The following is a 22,667-nucleotide window of genomic DNA, read 5'->3' as shown; positions in this document are numbered from 1 at the left end:
TATTGATAAAAAAATTATGATTACTAACTGTTATGAGCTCCGATGGTAGTAATAAAAATGTATGAATAAAAAAAGTATGAAAAATAAAATTATGAAGAGTGATTATTATGAACACAAATCGGTAGTAAGACAAAGAATAGGATTTAGAATTTTATGTGAGCCAATATAGAACCGTCAATATATTTATGTAAAACGTTAAAGATTTCCTGGCCTGGACTTGGTATTACATGGATCTCACAACTTTTTACCGTAGAACAACTGAGTTGCGAGACTTGGTTTTTTTGACAAGTATTGTTTTTGATGGGATTAGTTTGTCCTGAGGCAAGACGATTACGTTACGATTCCGATTATTGTGCGTTGCAGTAAGGGGTTTCATACAGATAATATTGAATAGCTCGATATGATACAGTGATGGTCCCTTTCCGAGTTGATAAGTGTTCTATGACCCTAAAGGTTCAGCCAAACCAACGCGATCACACGCGATCAGCCGGCGTGCAGCGATGGCGATCAGACTTTAATGCATTGATGGCCATCGCTGCACACCGGCTGATCGCGTGTGATCGCGTTGGTTTGACCGAACCTTAAGAGATAAATATGCGATCATCAGACCTGACCAGCCCCCCAAAAAATGTTGCAAACGCGACAATTGTAATTCTGAAATAGTTTCGCTCCGGTGTTTTCGGAACGTAGTTTCTTAGCTTCAAAAAGTGATTTCGTACTTAATTATGAATGTTATATTGTCTAAGCTCTAAGGTTTTACAAAACTAATCTTTTTGTTGCAGTGACGCCCCAGTAGAGATAGGCGAGCCAGCATACCAGCTGGTATCTGTCCCGCATTCCTCAGAAATCGCGACTCTGTTCGAATTGGACCCGACCACCATGACGCACTCCGACGCACCCGTGCCACAGAGCAGCTACGTCAGGTAAACGGGACTATTCCCACCTCTTGTTCCCACCACTGCAACTCCTGTGTAGCCAGGATCTACAGCTTGACCGCCACAAAAACCCAACCAATGAACCTACGTCAGGTAAATACTAAATACGGACGTTTTTCGACAGACACTCAGGGGCCATTCATTTATTACGTAAGACTATTTTCGCTAGTTTTTTTTAACCCCTCTGCCCCTATTATAAGAAAAAATGAGAATAGGCCGACCAATTTTTGGTCAAGGGAAGCGCGGGGTGCGGGGAGTTTGATCTGAGCAATCCGAGCGACATTATTGTAGTGTGCGTGTGGACTCATGGATAAATAATTTAGCGTGTACCGATAACACTTAAACATTAGCGGAAGAATGGTGGAATTGGGGGGCGCGTCTTCGTGGATGAATCAATCCATACACGTTTAAATTGACGACTAGTGCACTAGCGGGGAATTCCCGGGAGGCGCAGTGCGAGAGGCGCAGTTCCGTTCCCATGGAAATGGAAATCGTTTACCTATAGGTTTAGGTACGCATCCGAGCAAAACTCGGCAACCGCGCGGTTGTCTGCGCTTTTCAAAGTATGATATTAACTTTGCGCATTTTTGTATGATCTTACGTATGAACTATCGAGATTTTTTTCCACCTCCTTGTAAGAAAAAATAAGACATGGTAGACCCCCCCTCCCCTATATCGTCTTACGTAATAAATGCATGCTGGGACTCCTTGACAAAGAGCACTCAACTCCGTGTGCAATTACTCACTAAAACTGCGTTTTTTTTTTCAGGTTACAGCACCTTTGCACGCATACGTGGGTACATTCAACTTCCATACCTATTGACAAAGATGAAGAAAAACCTGTTATGTCAAAGGTGATTAATTACTTATTTTATTTTAAAGCACAGTCTAGTAAATTTTTATATGTTTTTAAGTTCCTTGTTGTTTCGATATTGACTGAGATTCGAATGGTGAGATATTGACTGGATAAAGACTGAGTTGCACCATCTTATTTTTACTTTGACAAACGTCAAAAATCTGTCAAACTCCATACAAAAAGCACCGATTAATGTTATTTTTACGGTTACGGTGGCGCAACTGAGCCTAAGTCTGGGTAGTACCATCTTACTTAACTTTAACAAACGTCAAAAATCTGTCAAACTCCATACAAAAACACCGGTAACCGGTTATCGTTAAAGTTATGTGGTGCAATTCAGTTAAGAAGTTAAATTGCAACGTTACATTTTCTCACAACAGTATTTATTTATTTATTTTTATTTTACAAGGAAAACAATACAGTGTAAAAACTATGTAGACTAACATTTTAGAAAACTTATAACCATTAACATGTTTTCACATTTAGAGCCTGAGTAATGCTGCACAGTGTTTTATTTTGCCTTAGAAGCGGACATCCCTGTTTTATTAATTCAATCGTTAGATATTACTATTATGTATACAATTGATGAAGGAACTAGTAGTTGTATTTGTTTAGTTTCGAAGAAATATTCGATTTTGTGATTTTATAAAAAAAACTGTTTTAGAAGCATATTTTCTAAAAAAATTACATTAAGTCAGAATTTTGTAAATAAATTTACCTATCACTATAACGTCTACCTTTATGTAAAAATAAATGGTTATTGCTGCAGTAATTTAGGAATTATTTAATAATTTATGATTTTCAGAAAACATTTTTTTCTCTGTTGTCCTAGAAAAATGGCAGCTAGACTTACTTTATATTGATGCATGATATAATTATCTATAATACCTGAAAATATTACTTGCCTATCCCGTGGAAGTTCGATGATACGACTAGAAAAATTTGTCAAAAGTAATATTGACTAAGGCCATCGGTCAAAACCACTATTAACTGAAATTTGCAGTCAAAAGTGGTTTTGATCGATTATGAGTTTTGACTGCAACATATATATCGATGTTTCGAAAACGATAGGATTTCCAATAAGCCGCCACAGGGCCAACTCTATAATTATCAAACTCGACCAGACAAATTAATAATGGTAAAAGCAATGAATTTCAATAGTTATCTAACAAAGGCATTAAAACCGTATTGTTACGGACGGCATTTAAAAAACTAAAAAATATTTAGATGACAACCCTATTTACATATAAATCTTCTAAACTCATAGAAATTAAAATATCTTCGAACTTCCACGGGATAGGCAAGTAATATTTTCAGGTATTATAGATAATTATATCATGCATCAATATAAAGTAAGTCTAGCTGCCATTTTTCTAGGACAACAGAGAAAAAAATGTTTTCTGAAAATCATAAATTATTAAATAATTCCTAAATTACTGCAGCAATAACCATTTATTTTTACATAAAGGTAGACGTTATAGTGATAGGTAAATTTATTTACAAAATTCTGACTTAATGTAATTTTTTTAGAAAATATGCTTCTAAAACAGTTTTTTTTATAAAATCACAAAATCGAATATTTCTTCGAAACTAAACAAATACAACTACTAGTTCCTTCATCAATTGTATACATAATAGTAATATCTAACGATTGAATTAATAAAACAGGGATGTCCGCTTCTAAGCCAAAATAAAACACTGTGTGCTGTATGAAGTCAGTTGCTTAGGTATAGCCTGACCAGGAACATAAAAACCCTGGCATAGAGGCGCTTCAATTGCATTTGATAGTGCAACACTGAGTACAGTCGTACATGTGTTAAATTAATAGGCTAAATTTATGTATCAGGATTCAGGATTACGGGCTAATTTGATATTTTCATAAATTAACGAAAAATATTATTAAAGGTAACCTGGTTTAAATAAATTAAATGAAACCATCAATGGAGCTAGTAGGATTTATTTTATTATTCATCAATAATCAAATTCAGAACTTGAATATTCAACTGCAATGTCTGCTCATGAACGCTTCAAACTCGGTACTTCTTTCCCAATTCCATAAAATTCAAAACTTAGAAAGTGACAAAAAACTTTAAAATAGGTAGTTGAAACAGACTACAGCTAATTTTCATAGTGGACTGTACTATACGATAAATATGTCAGTCAATTTGACAACCTTTGTCGCAAACATTATTCAATGAAAATATTGTCCGAACCCTTAATATTTCTCTTCGACAAATACATTAACACATCGTGAACCACTTTTCTTTCACGACTATAAAAATATTTTAGCAATTTAATTCACAAAATCAATTGCGCACATTTAAAATAAAGTTTGTTTACACTTTGACAGCAATAGACTGACATGCAAGGTGACATGACAATGAAGTTTTCAGTTACTGTTGCCATTAAAAGAAATTAGTACCATTAGTTTTCCGCAACATGGCGAGGGTTTTTATGTTCCTGGTCAGGCTATAAATAGATTATTCGTTAATTAAAACAAAGGATAAAGTTGATGTTTTTATAAATGTGGGTCCCAAAACACAAACTTTTGGAGTACGGACGGACATGCCTAAGGAATGACGTTTTGGGTCATTCAAAAGGAATTTAAGATGTTTTAAAAATAGTTTCAAAAAATATAAATGGGTGATGAATAAAGCACATTGCGAGCTATTATTTAACAAAATTGGAATAAAATATTAACAAATATTTCATGTGAAATGTGGCGCGGACTAAGAGTTTACATATTTTTGTGGAATGACCCATAAAAGATTTTATGTATCAGGTGGGGTGCTCAGTGGTGAAGGAAGATAAAGAAGCCTTTGCCCTGATCTCCGTATCGCCAAGTGAAGTGAGGGACTTGGATTTTGCTAACGATGCTTGCAAGGTGCTCTCTGCCTTGTCGACTAAACTGCATCATGGAAATATAGAACATAACGAGCGGAAGTAAGTACTATTTTTGCAAGGTTGGCCAGTCAATTTAAAATTGCGGTGACTTTTCAATCGTCGGCCTAACTGAATATTATGTTTGGCACATTGACATTTTCAGTACGGGAAATATGTCAGAATGATAAGTTTACTCTTCTGTTAAAATACATATATCTGACGATTAATACATCTGCCCTAAATCTGTTACCATCTAAAACCCTTTCATCTTTTCGGCACAAAATCTTTTCAATTTAAACTTGTACCCTTAAAAGTTTCAAATATAACTTGACAACATATCGTCTGGTGGTGAAAAGAAGTAGCGACAGGAGCTCAAGTCACATTAATCAATTATGTTTTCATTAACTAAACTGTTGTAAAGCTTTTATCCCGCCAGTACATTCTCGCCGAGATACCACAAGACAGACCAAGTGCGAGAATATACAGGGAGCTCACGCTACGTCTCGGAGTATCTCACTGTCGCTCGCTCGCTCTAGCTCCCGTGTTAGCATATAGGGCTGACTCGCGAGACATTCGGGCGAGGCTGGGTGAGAGTTCTCGGACGAGACTTGACGAGAGTGAACCTTAATTTTGAGTTTCCGATATTTCGGCACTGTTGCAAGCGCCATGGTCACGGAGAAACTGAGGAAACTTGCAGACATGTCGGTCTACCCTCTTTCGCAGTGTTTTATTACCACTGTAGTATATGGTAGCAATTCCGTCAGTAATAATAATTATGTTATTGACCATGAAATATTAAACAATATATTGACGAGAGTGTACTGCCGGCATTAATTTTCTGTTTGTATAACGCCTTGTATCCATTCCAGGGCCCTAACGTGCCTGCTCCAAGACCTAGTGTACTTCATAGCGGGCTTCGAAAATGAGCCCAACAAGTCTGAAGCATTGGAACTGGTCGTGGAGAACCCCAACCGAGACCGCCAGAAACTTCTGCGCGAGCAGTACATATTGAAGCAACTGTTCAAGATCCTCCAGGTACGTGCAGACACACCAAAAACAGGACTTTTCTCACATCTTGTTCCCACCGCTGCAACTCCTGTGTAAAGCCTGGTCCGTGAGCACGTAGAATTTTGTCCAATGACCCCAAGCTACCCATCCTTATCGCTCGCGCGTAATTATGTTACTGTCGCGCTTGCACACTCACTGCGGGCGCGCGTCACACAGTCGCGACAGCAATATAATTACGCGCGAGGGATAAGGATGGGTAGCATGGGGTCATTGGACAAAATTCTACGTGCTCACGGACCAGGCTTTAGCCAGGATCTACAGCTTGCCCGCCAATAAAAACCCAACCAGTGAAGGTCAAGTTTATCCCGGGGGAAAGTTAAACTGTCATTGGAGCCGCAACGACATTAATCAGAAGAACATAGAAGGAGTTCGAAGTATAAGGTTCGACTTCTCTCCGGTGCAAAGCGGATGACAGGAGACAAAACAAAGGTTAAGTATACTTAACAGGCACTACCAGTCCACTGAGACACATTTTCTTTCTGTGAAATGGAGACGTGGTCACTTACTACGGGCCTCATAAAAAGGCTCAAGGTCAAGGCAGGCCTTCCACTCGATGGACTGACGATCTAGCGTAATACCCGCCGTTGTGGAAATCCTTAAGAAGATGCCTTTGTCCAGCTGTAAACATCAGCTGAAATAAACGAATCTGTTTATCTATGAGTCAACCAACTGGAACCACTACGAAGCGAGTTCATTCAGTCAATCCGCACTTAAAAGTTAAAAAGCATGAAGAATGATTTAAACTGTGTTATTGGAATTATTATCAAATGTTTACTTTGTTCATTTTCATTTTGAAAATTATCGTTTAATATTATTTGTTCGTATATTTTATCTCAGCTTTAGTGCTGGTAAGATTAAAACCAGATACGGGCCGAGCCAAGTATCTGAACTATACTTAGAAAATGACTGGTACCTTTGTAGGTTCATCCTGTAGTAATAAAATGTTCTAATGTTCTAAGTATATTAGCCAAAGCTGTGTGTACCTGTTATTGGCATGCATACACACTAAACTTCTATATGTAAGATTTTCATGTAATAACTTTGTATGTAATGTGGTTGGTATACCGTAATAAATAAAATAAAATAAAATGCTTATTGTTCCCAGGGCCCGTTCCAAGAGACGACTGAAGGGGAGGCGTTTTTGAAGATTGAGGATCTGTGCGACCCTCGCTACGCCCCTTATAAGTACATTTTCCGGCTTTGCTACCGGATACTACGACTCAGTCAACAAGACTATAGGAAAAATCAAGTAAGTTATGTCATATCTTTCATTTATCATATTGAAATGTATCATATAACAGAAAAAAATCTAAAATACGTTCACAGTAAGATAATTTATACAAGTCTGAGTTAAAATCAAGTTGCTTTTGTTTTACATATTTATTTGAAAATATATTTGCCTAGGTTCCGATTGCGCTAAAAAATTTCAGCTGCAACGTTATTACGTTACTGAAACACGAACGAAAATCACAAATCCGTATCGCGGTTTCGTTTTGATGGCAAGTTCAAACGAAGCTGTAACGTAAATGAAGTGCAACTGCGTCTTTGCGATGACAGAAAGCAAAATCTCAAACGCTTCACGAACATTTGCTGTGTTTTAGTAATTTTAGTTAAACAAATAAGGTGTTCGGACTTTTTGCGTGTGTATGAGTTTGTGAGTTATAAAATTTATTGTCAGGTTATATCTTAAAAAAATATGTATCTATCCTACTTTTTTAAATACTGACGATGTGAATATTGAACACAGGAATACATAGCGAAGCACTTCGGCTTCATGCAAAAGCAGATCGGCTACGATATCCTGGCCGAAGACACCATCACGGCGTTGCTACACAACAACAGGAAGCTTCTGGAGAAGCATATCACGGCGTCTGAGATCGAGACGTTTGTTGGTAAGTGCAATGCAAATATTATAACTATTTTGAAACCTTAGGTTTTTAATGTGAGATTATTTTTTGCTATCTACGAAATACTTTTCGTCTGCGGTGTTTCCGGACGGATATGACCTGCAAGCTTTCAAGAGGAGAGCGTATCTTCACCTTAAAGGCCGGCAACGCACCTGCAACGCCCCTGGGTCTGCGGGTGTCTATGGGCGACGGTAATCACTTACCATCAGTTGATCCGTCTGCTCGTTTGCCTCCTGCCACATAAAAAATAAAAACTTTTTTACCCCAACCCCTATCGATTTTGGTGTTAGTGTCAGTAACGGTACTTTTAGGCCCGGTTTCCATCAAGGCGGAGCGGAGATGTGGCGTGAATAACCAATCGGGTTTCCTGGTTTCCCGAATCATTAAAACCTCTTTATTATTAGTCATCATCTTAGGCCTGATTCGCATAGAATCTTAATGGTGATCGTGTCAGCGAAAGCTAGGTTTTTACAGAGTTTAAAAAATGAAAAATTGTATTGAATGCGTTACACCATGATTTTACATTACGGACGTCGGACACTTATGATTTTATACTTTGTCTCAGTTAGTATTAGTATCATCACAAAGTAGACATAATAATGTAATCGGAATTAATCACTTTCTTTGTATTTTATTCACTGAAATGTGCTTTATTGAGTACCTATATTTCTACGCCTACAATCAATGGCAGAATATGTTGAACTATGTATTAATTATTATATGATCAAACCACTGTACCATATTCTTGGAAATAAATGTTATCTTATCTTAAAGTTCGGCGTCTTCGAATAATAAATACTTCTTTATTGAACTTCACCAGGCCTAGTCCGCAAGAACATGAAGACCTGGCAGTCCCGTTTCCTGGACTATCTCAGCGACCTGTGCATCTCCAACAAGAAGGCCATCGCCGTCACACAGGAGCTAATCTGCAAAAGCGTGCTTTGCGCTAATAACTCGGACATACTTATTGAGACCAGGTAACTTTACACCTTGAATAGAGATATTATAGTTTATGGAGTGTATTCTCGCCCAGGGAATTTCACAATGACCAAACCTGCGCTTCCCGCATTCAGGTCGAAGCTTCACTAGATCGTAGGTCTATGGAATAGAGGAATATTGATATTGAGGATAGGCAGGAAAGTTCTTGAGTGGCGACCACGAGCTGGAAGACGTAGCGTGGGCAGGCCTCCCACTAGGTGGACCGACGATCTGGTGAAGGTCGCGGGAAGTACCTGGATGCGAGCGGCGCAGGACCGGTCTTTGTGGAAATCCTTGGGGGAGGCCTTTGTCCAGCAGTGGACGTCTTTCGGCTGAAACGACGACGACGACGATATTGAGGACCTATTTGCATGGTAAGGATCCAACCCACAACTTCACTCAAATTGGGTTGGATTTATTTCATGTATATACGTCCGTTGATGGATAGAGAAAGCAAATAGCTTAAATCATTTGTAAACCAGTGTGAAAATAAAAAAGATGAAAGTATTTTTGGAGATTTAAAAAAGTAAAATACTGCATATTTTATAATGCCAAGGTAAAAAAGTTGTGAGATAAATAATCCAGTCCGATACATCCAACATAATCTAAATATATAAAAGGAGAAACTGACTGACTGACTGACAGATCAACGCACAGCCTAAACGGCTAAACGTAGGCACTTGAAATTTGGAAGGGACGTAGCTTAGGTACCGTAGAGGTGCACTAAGAAAGGAATTCCCGAAATTCCCACGGGAACGGGAATTAGCGGGAAAAATGGGATTCACGCGTACGAAGTCGCGGGCGGCCGCTAGTATTATATATGGTAAAATTAACCTGTATTTTATTCCAGATTGGCCTCGACAAAATACGAAAAGACGAAGATATTGGAACCTGACGACAAGAGTAAATACTCTGTGGAAGACGAAGTCATATTGCTGTGGAATAATAAAAAGGTAAATTGGGCAATAGAATAGAAAATAGAGCCGCGGCGTCGGCGACTTATATCAATAAACGCATTATCCACCAAAAAAATTTTCAAATAAAATTGGAATTTTGAGCTAATATTTTCCGTGCGACATCAACCCTATTGTGGCTCGCAATACGTTTACTTACACTACGGCACCACGAGCTACGCGGATCGCTCGCTTGTCATGTTGGATAGCCTACTGAAGGAAGCCACGTAAAGTAGGTAGTGTAAATAGGTATTTTTATTTGACTTACTAAAGTTAAAGTTCGTTTGAAATTTTTTTCGAAGTCAATTTTTTTACGATTCTGAATCAGAATAAGCTACCTAATCAACTCTCTAAATCTGGCGAGGATTGAAATCAACACCCTGTATAAGCCTGGTTTGATTTGATTCCTCAGAATTTCCGGTTACTCTCAGAACTGGCAGTCCGCTTCCTTGTGTGACGTCACACTAATGTTGCTCCACTTTTTTCCTCTAGAATTCCCGGTTACTCTCAGAACTGGCGGCCGAGGCGCGCGTGAGCCCCGCAGGCGAGGCGGCGGCCATCTTGGACTACTACCGCCACCAGCTCGACCTGTTCTCCAACATGTGCCTCAACCGGCAGTACCTCGCGCTGAACACGCTCTCGCCGCATCTACACGTGCACCTGATCCTCAAGTCAGTTTGTAGATGTTAATGTAACCTTTACGAACCGCCTCTGTGGTCTAGTGGTAAGACCACCTGCTTCAGACGCAGTGGTCCCGGGTACGATTCCCAGTGGGTGCAGATATTTCTGTTCGGTTTGGTTGGTGGTAGGGCTTGTTCTAAGTCCGCCTGGTTAGCTACCACCATCACCTAAGTCTGTCGCCATAACAACAATGTTAACAGCATTCATAACAACAATGTTAACAGCATTGTTGTGTTCCGGCAGTTTGAGGTAAGATAGCCAGTTCCTCCGTGGTTGAGGATTTCGGGTGAAACTCGCTTCCACCTTCGGCCTGATCATCACTTACCATCAGGTGAGAAACAGGCCAAGAGCTTCCTCGCTGTGGATAATAAAAAAGAATTGTTGACAATTTGGTGTACAATATTATTAGCTTGTCTGTCTATTCGAAAATCTTGAGCAACACGGTTTGAATAGAATGCATTTGGGTAAGCCTGCCAATAATGGGAGATGGCGGGAGATCGTGCGGAGAACCGTTTCCGCCTCTACAATTGACGTGAACTCATCAACGTGATCACGACAGCACAGCCAAGAGCGAAGCAATTGAAAAAAATCCTGCTGTCCACCTAACTCATTGTTTATGGTGACCGAATTGTCCGTTCGTTTTAACTAAAAGACTACCACTGCTAGACAAAAATATTGAAGGATTTCCACAACGAGTAATCCTGCGCTGTCCACATCCAAGCGCATCCCGCGACTTTCACTCGTTTTCGTCCGTCCCACCTAAGGCTTAGGCTACGTCTTCCGGTCCCTAAGTTCCAAGACATCTTGCCTCCTTAAAATAGCGCAGTATACAGGGTGGAATTTTGTAATGCCACCTGGAGGGTAAGTACTCTTAATACTGTAGATAGAAAATTTTACTCAAAGAAAACATTTCTTCATTTTTGAAAAGAAAGAACTGCAATCAAAGATTTCCGAAATTTTTTCGAAAATTCACCACCATAGCATAAAATGTTCTGTAAACAATGAAAATAATTTGAGATTTCACGGTTTTCCTTTCATTTAATTTATTAAGTTTGTTAGAGAGATTTCATCCTTATACTTAACCCGATCCACGTAATAAAAATACAGGATGTAATTTTTAACAGATTTTAGTTGGTTCGATTCCCGGGTGTGGTAAGTATATTTATGGAAATCTTTGAATGCAGTTCTATTTCTTTTCAAAAATAAAGGAATGTTTTCTTTAAGTAAAATTTTCTATCTACAGTATTAATTAAGAGTACTTTCCCTCCAGGTGGCATTTCAAAATTCCACACTGTATAAAAGATTACATCCTTCTAAACCATGTCGGATTTCACGTCCGTCTTTCTTCTAAAAAGCAAGCAAAGAGATTGTTAAACAAATTCACGCCTTACCCTCATAGTCACAAGTTTCAAACTTCCTACAGGTGCATGTCAAATGCGGAGTTATCCTACGAGCTGCGCGCGTCATTCTGCCGCCTCATGCTGCATTTACACGCTGACCGCGACCCTCAGGAGCCCGTCACGCCTGTCAAGTACGCGCGTCTGTGGACTGAGGTGTGCGACCGCATCCACATACACGAGTGAGTAACATAAAGAGAGTGTAACTATATCACCCCCCCTCCCCGTCAGATGTCTTAATGCACCCCCTGGTACTCCCCAAGATTCGCAGACTTGTCATGCAGATGCGCTAATCAGTACTAATCTGCAAGACTTATGTCACCCCCTGATGCTTGGCACCCGGGCCTTCATATTATTCTGTGGCTCGATTTTCGCCTGGCGCGGCAGCCCAATTAAAAGCCTAACAAAAGCCGGACAGGCCGGACACGCAATCAAAGAGCCTAACTGTGTCCGGCTTTACCCGGACGCCTGGCAACCCTACACCCAAGTGCACTTATGGCTGGATCCACACTCAATAGTGGGTTACACACACGTCCCGGGTCTACAGATTCTCATTAGCGTCATTCTGCCGCCTCATGCTGCACCTGCACGCCGACCGCGACCCTCAAGAGCCCGTCACGCCTGTCAAGTACGCGCGTCTGTGGACTGAGGTGTGCGACCGCATCCACATACACGAGTGAGTAACATAAAGAGAGTGTAAGGCGGGTTTTAGAATCGCGCTGACCGCTCGCTGATCGTCGGCGCTGACAGATCAATATGTATGTAATTGAAGGGAACGTTCCTGAGTGACGCTGATCGCTCGGCGCCGACGCTTCATACATTTCGGCTGTCAGCGCTGACGGTCACCGTGCGTCAGCTTGACTCTAAAACCAGCCTAACGTACACGAGAGCGTAACATACATGAGAGTGTAACATAACATGAGGTTTTATGTAGCCGGATCAACTTACTCGAGCATGACAGGATAATCGACAAACTCTTATAAATGGAGGAACACAGTCACTTGTAAATGCAGGAACATTCATTCTATAGTCTGGTCTGCGAGTACGTAGAATTTTGTCCAATGACCCCAAGCTACCTATCCTTATCGCTCGCGCGTTATTATGTTGCTGTCGCGCTCGCACATTCACTGCGGGCGCCCGTCGCACAGTCGCGACAGCAATATAATTACGCGCGAGCGATAAGGATGGGTAGCTTGGGGTCATTGGACAAAATACTACGTGCTCACAGACCGGGATTTAGAATTAGTAATACACCCAAGTGCACTCAAGGCTAGAGCCACACACGGTAGTGGGTTACACACACGTCACGTCTGCAGATTCACACTAGCGTCATTCTGTCACCTTATGTTGCATCTCCACGCTAATCGCGACCCTCAAGAGCCCGTCACGCCTGTCAAGTACGCGCGTCTGTGGACTGAGGTTTGCGACCGCATCCACATACACGAGTGAGTAACACACAATCGTAGCTAAAACAACACGAGTGTGTAACATTCATACTCGTGGCTGGAGTAACGTCAAGTTACACTCTCTGTAACACACGCTAGTGAATGACACATACTCGTAGACGCAATACATAGAAGTGTGTCACACTTATTGCCACTGCCACACAGGAGTATTTTTAAACACACGCCCCCGAGGTCATAGTCAGACACGAGTGTGTTAAACACTCGCCACCATGGCCACAGTCACATCCAGATGTGAAACACGAGTTTTGTGTACCTACACTATACACGAACAGATAATACATTGGGCCGAGTTTTAATAATAAAAACTACTCATATTCCAAGTTAAGCTAACTAAGCAATAGTTGAAACTATAAATATATGACACTTAAAACATAGGATTACCTAGTTATTTAATTTTTAGGGTTAAGAGTCGCATCTCAAACTAATTTGAAAATTATTAGTAACTTGAAAAAATCGAACTGCCTAACTGTGGGTTCAATTCCCGCCTTAGGCAGTTCGATTTTTTCAAGTTATTTATAATTTTCAAATTAGGATTACCTAGTTCTGAAAAAATTAGTTACATCATTCTTCCATTTCCAGCTACCAGTGCGTGAAAGGTGGGCCAGACGCAACGCGCGAGAAAGTTAAAGAGCAATTCGCTCTCACCATCCGCTTCGTAGAGAACTATCTCTGCAACGTGGTCACTCGCACCTGGTACTTCAGTGACCACGACCAGAACAAGCTCACCTTCGAGGTGGTCAAGCTGGCCAGAGAGCTAATATACTTCGGCTTCTACAGGTGAGTTGTCAGGTCATATAGACAAGGTCACCTGTGCACCTGGTCACTCGCACCTGGTACTTCAGCGACCACGACCAGAACAAGCTCACCTTCGAGGTGGTCAAGCTCGCCAGGGAGCTAATATACTTCGGCTTCTACAGGTGAGTTGTCAGGTCATATAGACAAGGTCACCTGTGCACCTGGTCACTCGCACCTGGTACTTCAGCGACCACGACCAGAACAAGCTCACCTTCGAGGTGGTCAAGCTGGCCAGGGAGCTAATATACTTCGGCTTCTACAGGTGAGTGTCAGGTCATATAGACAAGGTCACCTGTGCACCTGGTACCAGCGACCACGACCAGAACAAGCTCACCTTCGAGGTGGTCAAGCTGGCCAGGGAGCTAATGTACTTCGGCTTCTACAGGTTAATATTTAAACTGAGACTAGCGAGTAAAAGCTGCTGATTTGTTGCTACACCCACGAAGGCTTAAGTCAAATAACACCCATATCGCTTATTGATGTAATAACCATAGTCATTATAGCCCTAGTGCAAGACTAGGGCCAGAAATGCGTTGTTGAAGTTCTAAATTATTAAATACGATTATGTCAATTGTGTACATAGAAAATTCTAGATTATGAGACTTACAACGTGAGGAACTCAATCTATTTGCGTTCATTCGTTTCAGCCAAATGACGTTCACTGCTGGGTAAAGCCTTTCCCAAAATATTTCCACAACGACCTGTCCTGCGCCGCCCGCATCCAAATGCGTCCCGCAGGTTTATCACAAAAAAAAAAAAACTATCACTATCACATTTTGACAGATGACATGATAATTTTCGGGGTGCCATGTTAGCGCCGGTAGATAAAACGATATAGTGACGTCAAAATCGATATAACGCCGCGATAGCAGTTTATCACGGCGCGCATCTTAGCCCTGCAGATCATATTTACTGTAGCTTTGGAATTAATGTTGTTTTATCTCCTCCCACAGTTTTAGCGACTTACTCCGTTTGACGAAGACCCTACTCAGCATACTTGATTGCGTCACAGCCATGGATCTGCTGAATGAATCCAACACCCTTTCCGGGGAGGTGGAATGTAAGTAGTAGGGTTTCTGATTTCTCGACTTATTTTTTTTCTCGAGTTTCGGGAATTCTCGAGGCCAAAGTCTCGAGTTTTCTCGGGTCTCGAGTCTTTTAATTAAAACTGTTGAAATCGGTTGAAATTTAATAAAAACACGGGTTTTTATTAATGTTATAATGTGTCTGGGTTATAATCAATAATACTGTAAAGTTTCAACAAAATCCGTTCAGTAGTTTTTGCGTGAAAGAGTAACAAACATCCAGACATCCACACAAACTTTCGCATTTATAATATTAGTAGGATAATTATAACTTAGTAATCAACTAAAGGAACAAAAGTCATAAAGTCGCTTAAAGTGTACTTTAAGGATTAATAACCATAAATATCTGGAGCTCCAATTGAATCACTTGTTTTCCAAAGAACAAAAACTTTTTAATAAATTTTTAAACTTAAAATAACGACTTGAATAAACGTATTTACGAGTACTTAAACTAACAGATAGTTAACAAAAAATTTTCTGTCTTTAAATCAGTCAGTTATACAAACATAATAAAATATAGCTTACTCGTAGGTGAACATTATTAGTTTCGGTTAAGATCATTACTTTCAAATCAAATTAGTTAAAAAAAGGAAAGACTAGGCCAGTCTAAACGCAACGTTAACCTATTAAATAATTAAAAACTTACTTTTGTCTAAGAAAATAGGCTTTCAAGAATATTAAGGCTTCAAAATCGAAACTCGAGAATTCTCGAGCTCCGGTAATTTTTTTCTCGTCTCGATTGAAGCCAAATTTCTCGAGTTTTCTCGAGTTCGAGAAAGCTCGAGCAGAAACCCTAGTAAGTAGAAATAAACCCATGAAACAACCATGGCCCAATTTTGTCGGAGTCGGGACCTCCGAAGATCCGAGGAACACGGGTTCAAACCCCGCCAACACTGAACTATTGTATTGAACCCACTCGTAACACAAGCATATTTAGCCAAGAAAAGTATTAATTCATTCTTTAAAAAACTATGTTTGAAATAAAATAGAAAATACTTATTTTTAATACTTATCACTTTTTACTGCGCATGCAGCCTCGCAGGAGAAGGAAGTCAAAAAACGTAAGTGGAATGCAAATACATCATTTTTGGTGTTGTTTGTTTGTAGAACGAATGTTTATCTGAAACTCAAATTCATTTATTTATGGTCATTGAGATGTTACATGTTAAAAAATTCAGCTTTGATCAGCCTTGTCGGCTTGCAAATACTATGAATATGTATGACAACGTGAAATTGTGAACTCTGTCAGTTTATAATATAACGCGTTAGATTGTAAACTAACAGTGGGTTAGGTTAGGTTAGATTGTAATTTAACTACGTCAGATTATAATCTGACGGAATTCACAATTTTACGGTGACATGTACGGTCAACAGCACGTCAACGTAAACACTGTGGCATCTTACGTAGTTGCGATACGGGCGACTTTGCAACGAAAATGTATAGCTTGATGTGCTGTCGACTGTACATACTTATGTGATTTTAATGTCCCTAATTTTGTTCCTTATTTAGCTGAAGGGGGAGTACTGCGCAGCATCGGCGATATGGGTGCTGTCATGACTTCTATCACCTTGGGTTCCGTCGCACGGAATGTGAGTTATAAAACGAATATTATCTAAAAGTGCATGTAGCGTATTTTGAACCATCTATCATTTGACACACTTTTGATGAGCTGTTAAACTTCGATTAGCTTTAGGTTCCACTTTAGGATTTGCATTATAATGACGTTTCTTATTCCCCAATGAAGATAACATTTCGGTGTCGGACTGCCGATTCGGTGATGGGTAATATTAATCCCATGCGGTCGCTGATTTATTTTGTTACTAATTCATTCCGAGCTGTCAAAATAATTTTTATATTCTGGACAAAATATAGAAGCTTTAGATTCAAAGATTCAAAGATTATTTATTCACCGAGATAATGTGGTACAATAAAATATGTGTGTAGATAAAACAATTATTTGTTTTATAGACACATTTCAATTGATGCATATACAGTACGCACTGAGTAGCGCCTTATTTTAAGGGAGCGGCACTGGAGGGTCTTTTTTTGACGTCAAACGTTAGCGAGACTTCAGTGGGCTTAGTGTGAGTTTACATCAAACGTATTCAAGTGTCGTAAAAAAATTACATTCAATGTATGACGGATACCTAGCGGATACTTTCAAGAACTAAGATCTTCGTAGATTTTTTTTAACGCACTCGATGTCGAATACGTTTAATGCAAACTCGCACTAAGCCCCCAGATGTGATTTAGACTTGTATTCATTTTTCACGTCATATGTCACTCCTTCCGTGCCGCTTCCATACTTTAGACACTGAATCAGCTTTGCTCGAGATCTATAGTAAACATTTTGAATTCAAAGATATCCTCCTACCCGCAGGTCGGCGGGGGTAGCGGCGGGGGTGCGGCAGCGGGCGCGGGGCTGCAGCGCAGTGCGTCGGCGCTCGTGCTCGCGCGTGAGCACCCGCTCGTCATGGACACCAAGCTCAAGATCATCGAGATACTGCAGGTATGGAGAATACTACTCGATCGAGGTATTACCAGTAGACCTAAGATGCGCGCCGTGATAACTTTTATCGACGTCATGTATGGGCAAAATCGATAAAATGGCGTGATAACCGCTTATCGCGGCGCGCATCTTAGGCCTACAGGCCTGTTCATCTCCGAGAGTTTGCATTGAAAACAAAACACGCGCGACTACAGAACTCCTGAGATCACTAATCGACAGGACAGGAGCGAGCATTGACGCACGCACGTGTATTCTTCACCCTTTTGCATTGTAAAGACAATAAACTATGTATGTAAAAACGGTGGTGTAATTAATACTGTGCAGTATTTTAACTGCCTGAATAATAATAGAAACAAAATATAATTCATGATTATTCATGTATTTCCTCCGCCATTTTCCGCAGTTTGGCACTTTACGTCACACATAATTTTACCTAAGTCAGCCCTATGGCTTTGGCGCAGTACCGATCACTGACGTTTTGTCAACAAATTGGTGCTAGACTCTTGAGACAAGCTAAATTACACCATATTGTTAACGACATTGAGCATACATTTTTTTTAATACCTTCGCGAAGAAAACCTTCTGTGCGTAGTACTTATTATTATTCTGTGTTATTACTGCGCACTTCTCTGGAACGTCAATGGACGTCAAGTACGCACTTAAGACGAGCGATCATCTTCATCATCAAGGCATTAGTCAGTACTGCAGAAGCACAATCCTTTCCAATTTACAAAGTTCAAAGGAAGCTTTGACCTACACACCCCACACTAGCCAGATATTTTGGGATGATTTCCCTTATGCGCCGACATCCATCAGAGTGGTTCTATTCTACTCTGCTGAAAAACCTTCGCAAAAGTAGCATAATAAAAATTGGCATCTCAAATTACTAGAAACGCAGACAGCTTTGTGTTTATCGTACCATCATACCATCTATATTTCTTACTGTTCTGTAAAAGCAAAGTTCTAGACTATGCTTTTTCTTTGTTAAAAAATCTGAATGTACACGTTAAGGGCCACTTTCTTATTCATTGAATCTATTCGGTAATCGGCCGTTTGGTGTAGTGGTTCGAAACGGACTACTATTCTATTTATTGTTTTCTATTTCTTGAGTGTGTACAAGTTGGAATGTATTTCTACTCTCGTTTATGTAAATAATGTGTTTATTACAATATTAATAATAATATGGTAAATGTAAATGAATTCATGATTTACACACACATTTTCTATTGTTTAATTATTAAGATTATAATAATAATATACGTATGTAAAGATAGTAAGCAGCGTCGCTTCTATAATATATTATGTATAAATAGGATATTTTATGTACATTTCTATTTACTATTCACGTTACCACTATACTATTTTAATATAACGTCGCTTCTTGATGATTCAGTCTCCCTTCGTTTGTTTATGACCCAATTAACAAATAATTACCTGTTAATTCTATGTTTTACACTACATAACGTCATAACCACTAAGAAAGCTCCAGTACACCATGTTGATAACACTTATAAACAATCGCAACACTCACGTCAAGCAGTATGGCGTAATAAAGTTGAAACATATTCACTCCGAAAATGGCTGTAGTAGGTAAGAAGCTGTCAATCTATTATCAAAACGTTCGAGGGTTGCGGACTAAGTGTTTAGAACTTTATAATAGCTTGTTGTGTATGAACTATGATATAATCATACTCACTGAGACGTGGTTGCAAAATGATATATTGGATAGTGAGCTGTGTGACACCCGCTATGACATCTTCCGTTGTGACAGAGACCTTAGCTTATGCAACAAGTCGGGCGGGGGCGGGGTTATGATTGGCGTTCGTAGGTATCTGGGAGTAACTGTTGTGAATGAATGGACTAGTGATACCGCTGAATCTCTGTGCGTACGAGTGCCCGCATCTGAACTGTCATCCCAGGTAGACCTTTTTTTGATAGTGGTATATACACCGCCCGATCAATCCGGGTTCTCGTTACGTTTAGACAATGTTATTAATAACATTTCTAAGCAATTAGATAAATTCCCTAATGCTAATTATTTGTTGGTGGGAGACTTTAATTTACCGTGTGTGAAATGGGACCTAGATAAATATACAATATTAAAACAAGGTAGTAGTGACCTACAGAACTGTGCCGCGAATTTTATAGATCACCTTCACTTCCATGGCTACAGACAATATAATAACGTGTTAAACTCCAAAGGTAGATTGCTCGATCTTTGCTTCAGCAACCTGCCATTGGATGTTACGCGCTCAATTCAACCGCTATTAAAGGAAGATAACTATCATCCAGCATTAAATATCAACATATTTGATCTAAACTGTCAGCATTTTAAGGAAAATATAAATGCCCGTTATAATTTTTACAGGGGTGATTATGACTCTGCTAATAAATACTTGGCCGACATTAATTGGATGGAAGTCCTATCATGCGATACAGTGGATGAAGCAGTGGATAACTTTTATAATATACTGCAAGATTGCTGTACTCGTTTTATACCTCTCTCCAAATACACAGTTAGTAGGTCACACTATCCTATTTGGTACAATAAAACACTAATAAAAGTCATTAAGCAGAAAAATAAAATACACCAAAAATGGAAACGATTTGGGAATCCCAGGGACTATGATGAGTTTTGTGTGCTCAGGACTCGGTTTAAGAAATTGCAAGAACGGTGTTTTAGCGATTTCACAAGGAAAACAGAAAGTATTATTAGGCACTCACCTAAATATTTTTGGACGTACGTGAAATCTAAAAGAGGCGGTTCAAGTTACCCAAAACAATTTATTTTGAATAATAATTTGCTCTCAGATGGACAAAGTATTTGTAATGCTTTTAATTCATTCTTCGAAAGTGTTTTTTCAAATAATTCATCATCTTCCAATCTTGCTGACCCTTCTTCTAGTCCTCCCCCAAACAATCAAATAATATCACAAATATACGTATCTGCAGCCATAGTTGAAAAACACCTTAAATGTTTAGACAAAAGCAAGGGAGCAGGATGTGATGGAATACCCCCAATGTTTTTATCTATGTGCGCTAAAAGCCTGGCTTTACCTATATCAATTTTATTCTCTTTTTCTCTAAAAAAATGTGATTTCCCCGCAATTTGGAAAAAAGCCCATATTATTCCCATCCATAAAAAAGGTTCTAAATCTATTATTTCAAATTATCGACCAATCTCTATACTTAACACTATCGCAAAAGTTTTCGAAAAAATTGCATATGAAAACCTTTATCAAATCATTGCTCGAGGTGTACCGTCCTCACAGCATGGATTCTTGAGAGGTCGCTCTACTGTCTCCAATTTGTCTGTCTTCACCAACTATGTCCTTGAGCACATGGAAGGTGGCGGCCAGGTTGACGTGATCTACACAGATTTCGAAAAAGCATTCGATCGGGTGGATCACGTCATTCTGCTTCACAAGTTGGAGTCTCTGGGCATACACGGTGACTTGCTGCGATGGATTGCCTCGTATCTAAGAAACCGTTCTCAAGCAGTCGTACTGGGTGGATACAGATCGGACTTTGTGGCAGTGCCCTCGGGCGTTCCGCAGGGCTCTCATCTCGGGCCTCTTTTTTATAATGCATACTTATATGACATTAATACATGTTTCAGTAGCGCTAAGTACCTTTTATACGCGGACGACAAAAAGGTTTTCATGAAAGTCAGCTCTATTAATGATTGTTTACTGATTCAACAGGATCTCAATAATCTAGTAAATTTCTATTCAAAAAACAACATAACAATCAGTATACCAAAATGCCAATGTATTAGCTTTACTCGCAAGAAACAACCAATCATATTCAATTATAATTTTAACAGTATTGCAATAGAGAGGGTCGAGCTAATTCGTGATTTGGGAGTCTGGCTAGACTCTAAAATGTCGTTCTCGGATCACGTAGATAACATAGTTGGCCGTTCGTTTCGTAACTTGGGCTTTGTGATGCGCACCTGTAAACCTTTCACCGATCTAATTAGCCTCAAAATTGTTTATTTCGCATACGTGCGGAGTATCTTAGAGTACGCTTGTTCCATTTGGTATCCATTTTACGCCGTTCATAAAAATAGAATTGAGAGCATACAAAAGAGATTTATTAACCATCTAAACTTTAAATTAAAAACAAGAACACGTACATCATACACCGACAACTGCCGCGAATACCGAATGCTGACGCTAGAACAACGCCGCAAAATGCTGGACATGGGGCTCCTGCATGACGTAGTGCGCGGGCGCCTTGATTGCCCGGAGCTCGTGGCGCAGTTGGCGCTGCGGGCTCCGGCGCGTCGCACGCGCCACACGACCTTGTTTGCCGTCCCGTCACATGCCACTAACTACGGCAGCAATGCTGTGCTAGCTAGACTCGCTAATACTTATAATAGGGAGTTCAGTGAAATAGATCTTTTCATGGGTAGCAAAAAATTTTTCCTAGACAATGTCAGAAAGATATTTATGTGAAGTAACGCATTATTGCTATTATTATTTACTTTATTTATTTATACTATACAAATATTATCTTATATCGTAGTTTGTTTTGATCAAGACTAATTTTTTATTCAATAAAACAATAATTTTATAATATATTTATATAAACTTAAAATTACTTAAAAACTAAAATTTAAAAATTAGTAATGATAAAAACTATTTACAAAATTGTTGTTGTTGTTTGTTTTAATTAAATTTGTTTGTTTTGCGACGAATATATTTTTACATACCAGTATTTATCAATGTGTGTGTGGACTGGATCATTTAACACAACACTTGATCTTGCCAAACATATTATCATGGGGCAGTATAGAATTGTGGTCAGGTGTCTATAAATATTTCTTTACTGTTTTTAACTTGATAGTTTAAGCAAAATTCGTTAATGCTGTGGATAACCTTTTTGGCCTAATTAGTTTAAGTAAAATATTTGATTTAAGTCTATTATATGTGTCGGCTGTTGTTATTCCAAATAAATAAAATAATAAAATAATTATACCCTAGCGATTATCACATTAACATTTAGTTACCTCCAGCGGGAATTGAAACCGAAACCGCAACTGACGTAGCCCTTTTGTAATCTTAAAAATGCAGGCATGTCATGAACTTATACATATAGGTAAAGATGAGTTTAACAATATATCGTAATATAAGGAAATATAAATCATG

The 22,667-nt window shown here is 39.4% G+C and overlaps 1 protein-coding gene across 1 annotated transcript in view; it reads left to right on the top strand.

Moving 5' to 3' along the window:
• Positions 1–21,974, top strand: part of LOC114360398 (inositol 1,4,5-trisphosphate receptor-like) — a 61,867-nt gene extending 39,893 nt beyond the window's left edge. Inside the window, exons 10-25 of the mRNA XM_028315116.1 lie at positions 783–923; positions 1,705–1,789; positions 4,574–4,734; positions 5,544–5,709; positions 6,848–6,991; positions 7,490–7,634; positions 8,470–8,626; positions 9,478–9,580; positions 10,073–10,251; positions 11,685–11,840; positions 13,704–13,901; positions 14,873–14,979; positions 16,515–16,594; positions 17,386–17,514; positions 20,787–20,989; positions 21,644–21,974. Coding sequence (XP_028170917.1) covers positions 783–923; positions 1,705–1,789; positions 4,574–4,734; positions 5,544–5,709; positions 6,848–6,991; positions 7,490–7,634; positions 8,470–8,626; positions 9,478–9,580; positions 10,073–10,251; positions 11,685–11,840; positions 13,704–13,901; positions 14,873–14,979; positions 16,515–16,594; positions 17,386–17,514; positions 20,787–20,989; positions 21,644–21,974 — 2,485 coding nt within the window. The remainder of the gene's footprint in view (positions 1–782; positions 924–1,704; positions 1,790–4,573; positions 4,735–5,543; positions 5,710–6,847; positions 6,992–7,489; positions 7,635–8,469; positions 8,627–9,477; positions 9,581–10,072; positions 10,252–11,684; positions 11,841–13,703; positions 13,902–14,872; positions 14,980–16,514; positions 16,595–17,385; positions 17,515–20,786; positions 20,990–21,643) is intronic.
• Positions 21,975–22,667: the final 693 nt, after the last annotated feature.

The sequence above is a fragment of the Ostrinia furnacalis genome, unplaced genomic scaffold (assembly GCF_004193835.3).
Source record: "Ostrinia furnacalis isolate ACB-3 unplaced genomic scaffold, ASM419383v2 OfSCF0322, whole genome shotgun sequence".
Taxonomy (NCBI): domain Eukaryota; kingdom Metazoa; phylum Arthropoda; class Insecta; order Lepidoptera; family Crambidae; genus Ostrinia; species Ostrinia furnacalis.
The sequence above is the reverse complement of the archived record's forward strand: the minus strand, read 5'-3'. Positions and strand labels throughout refer to the sequence as shown.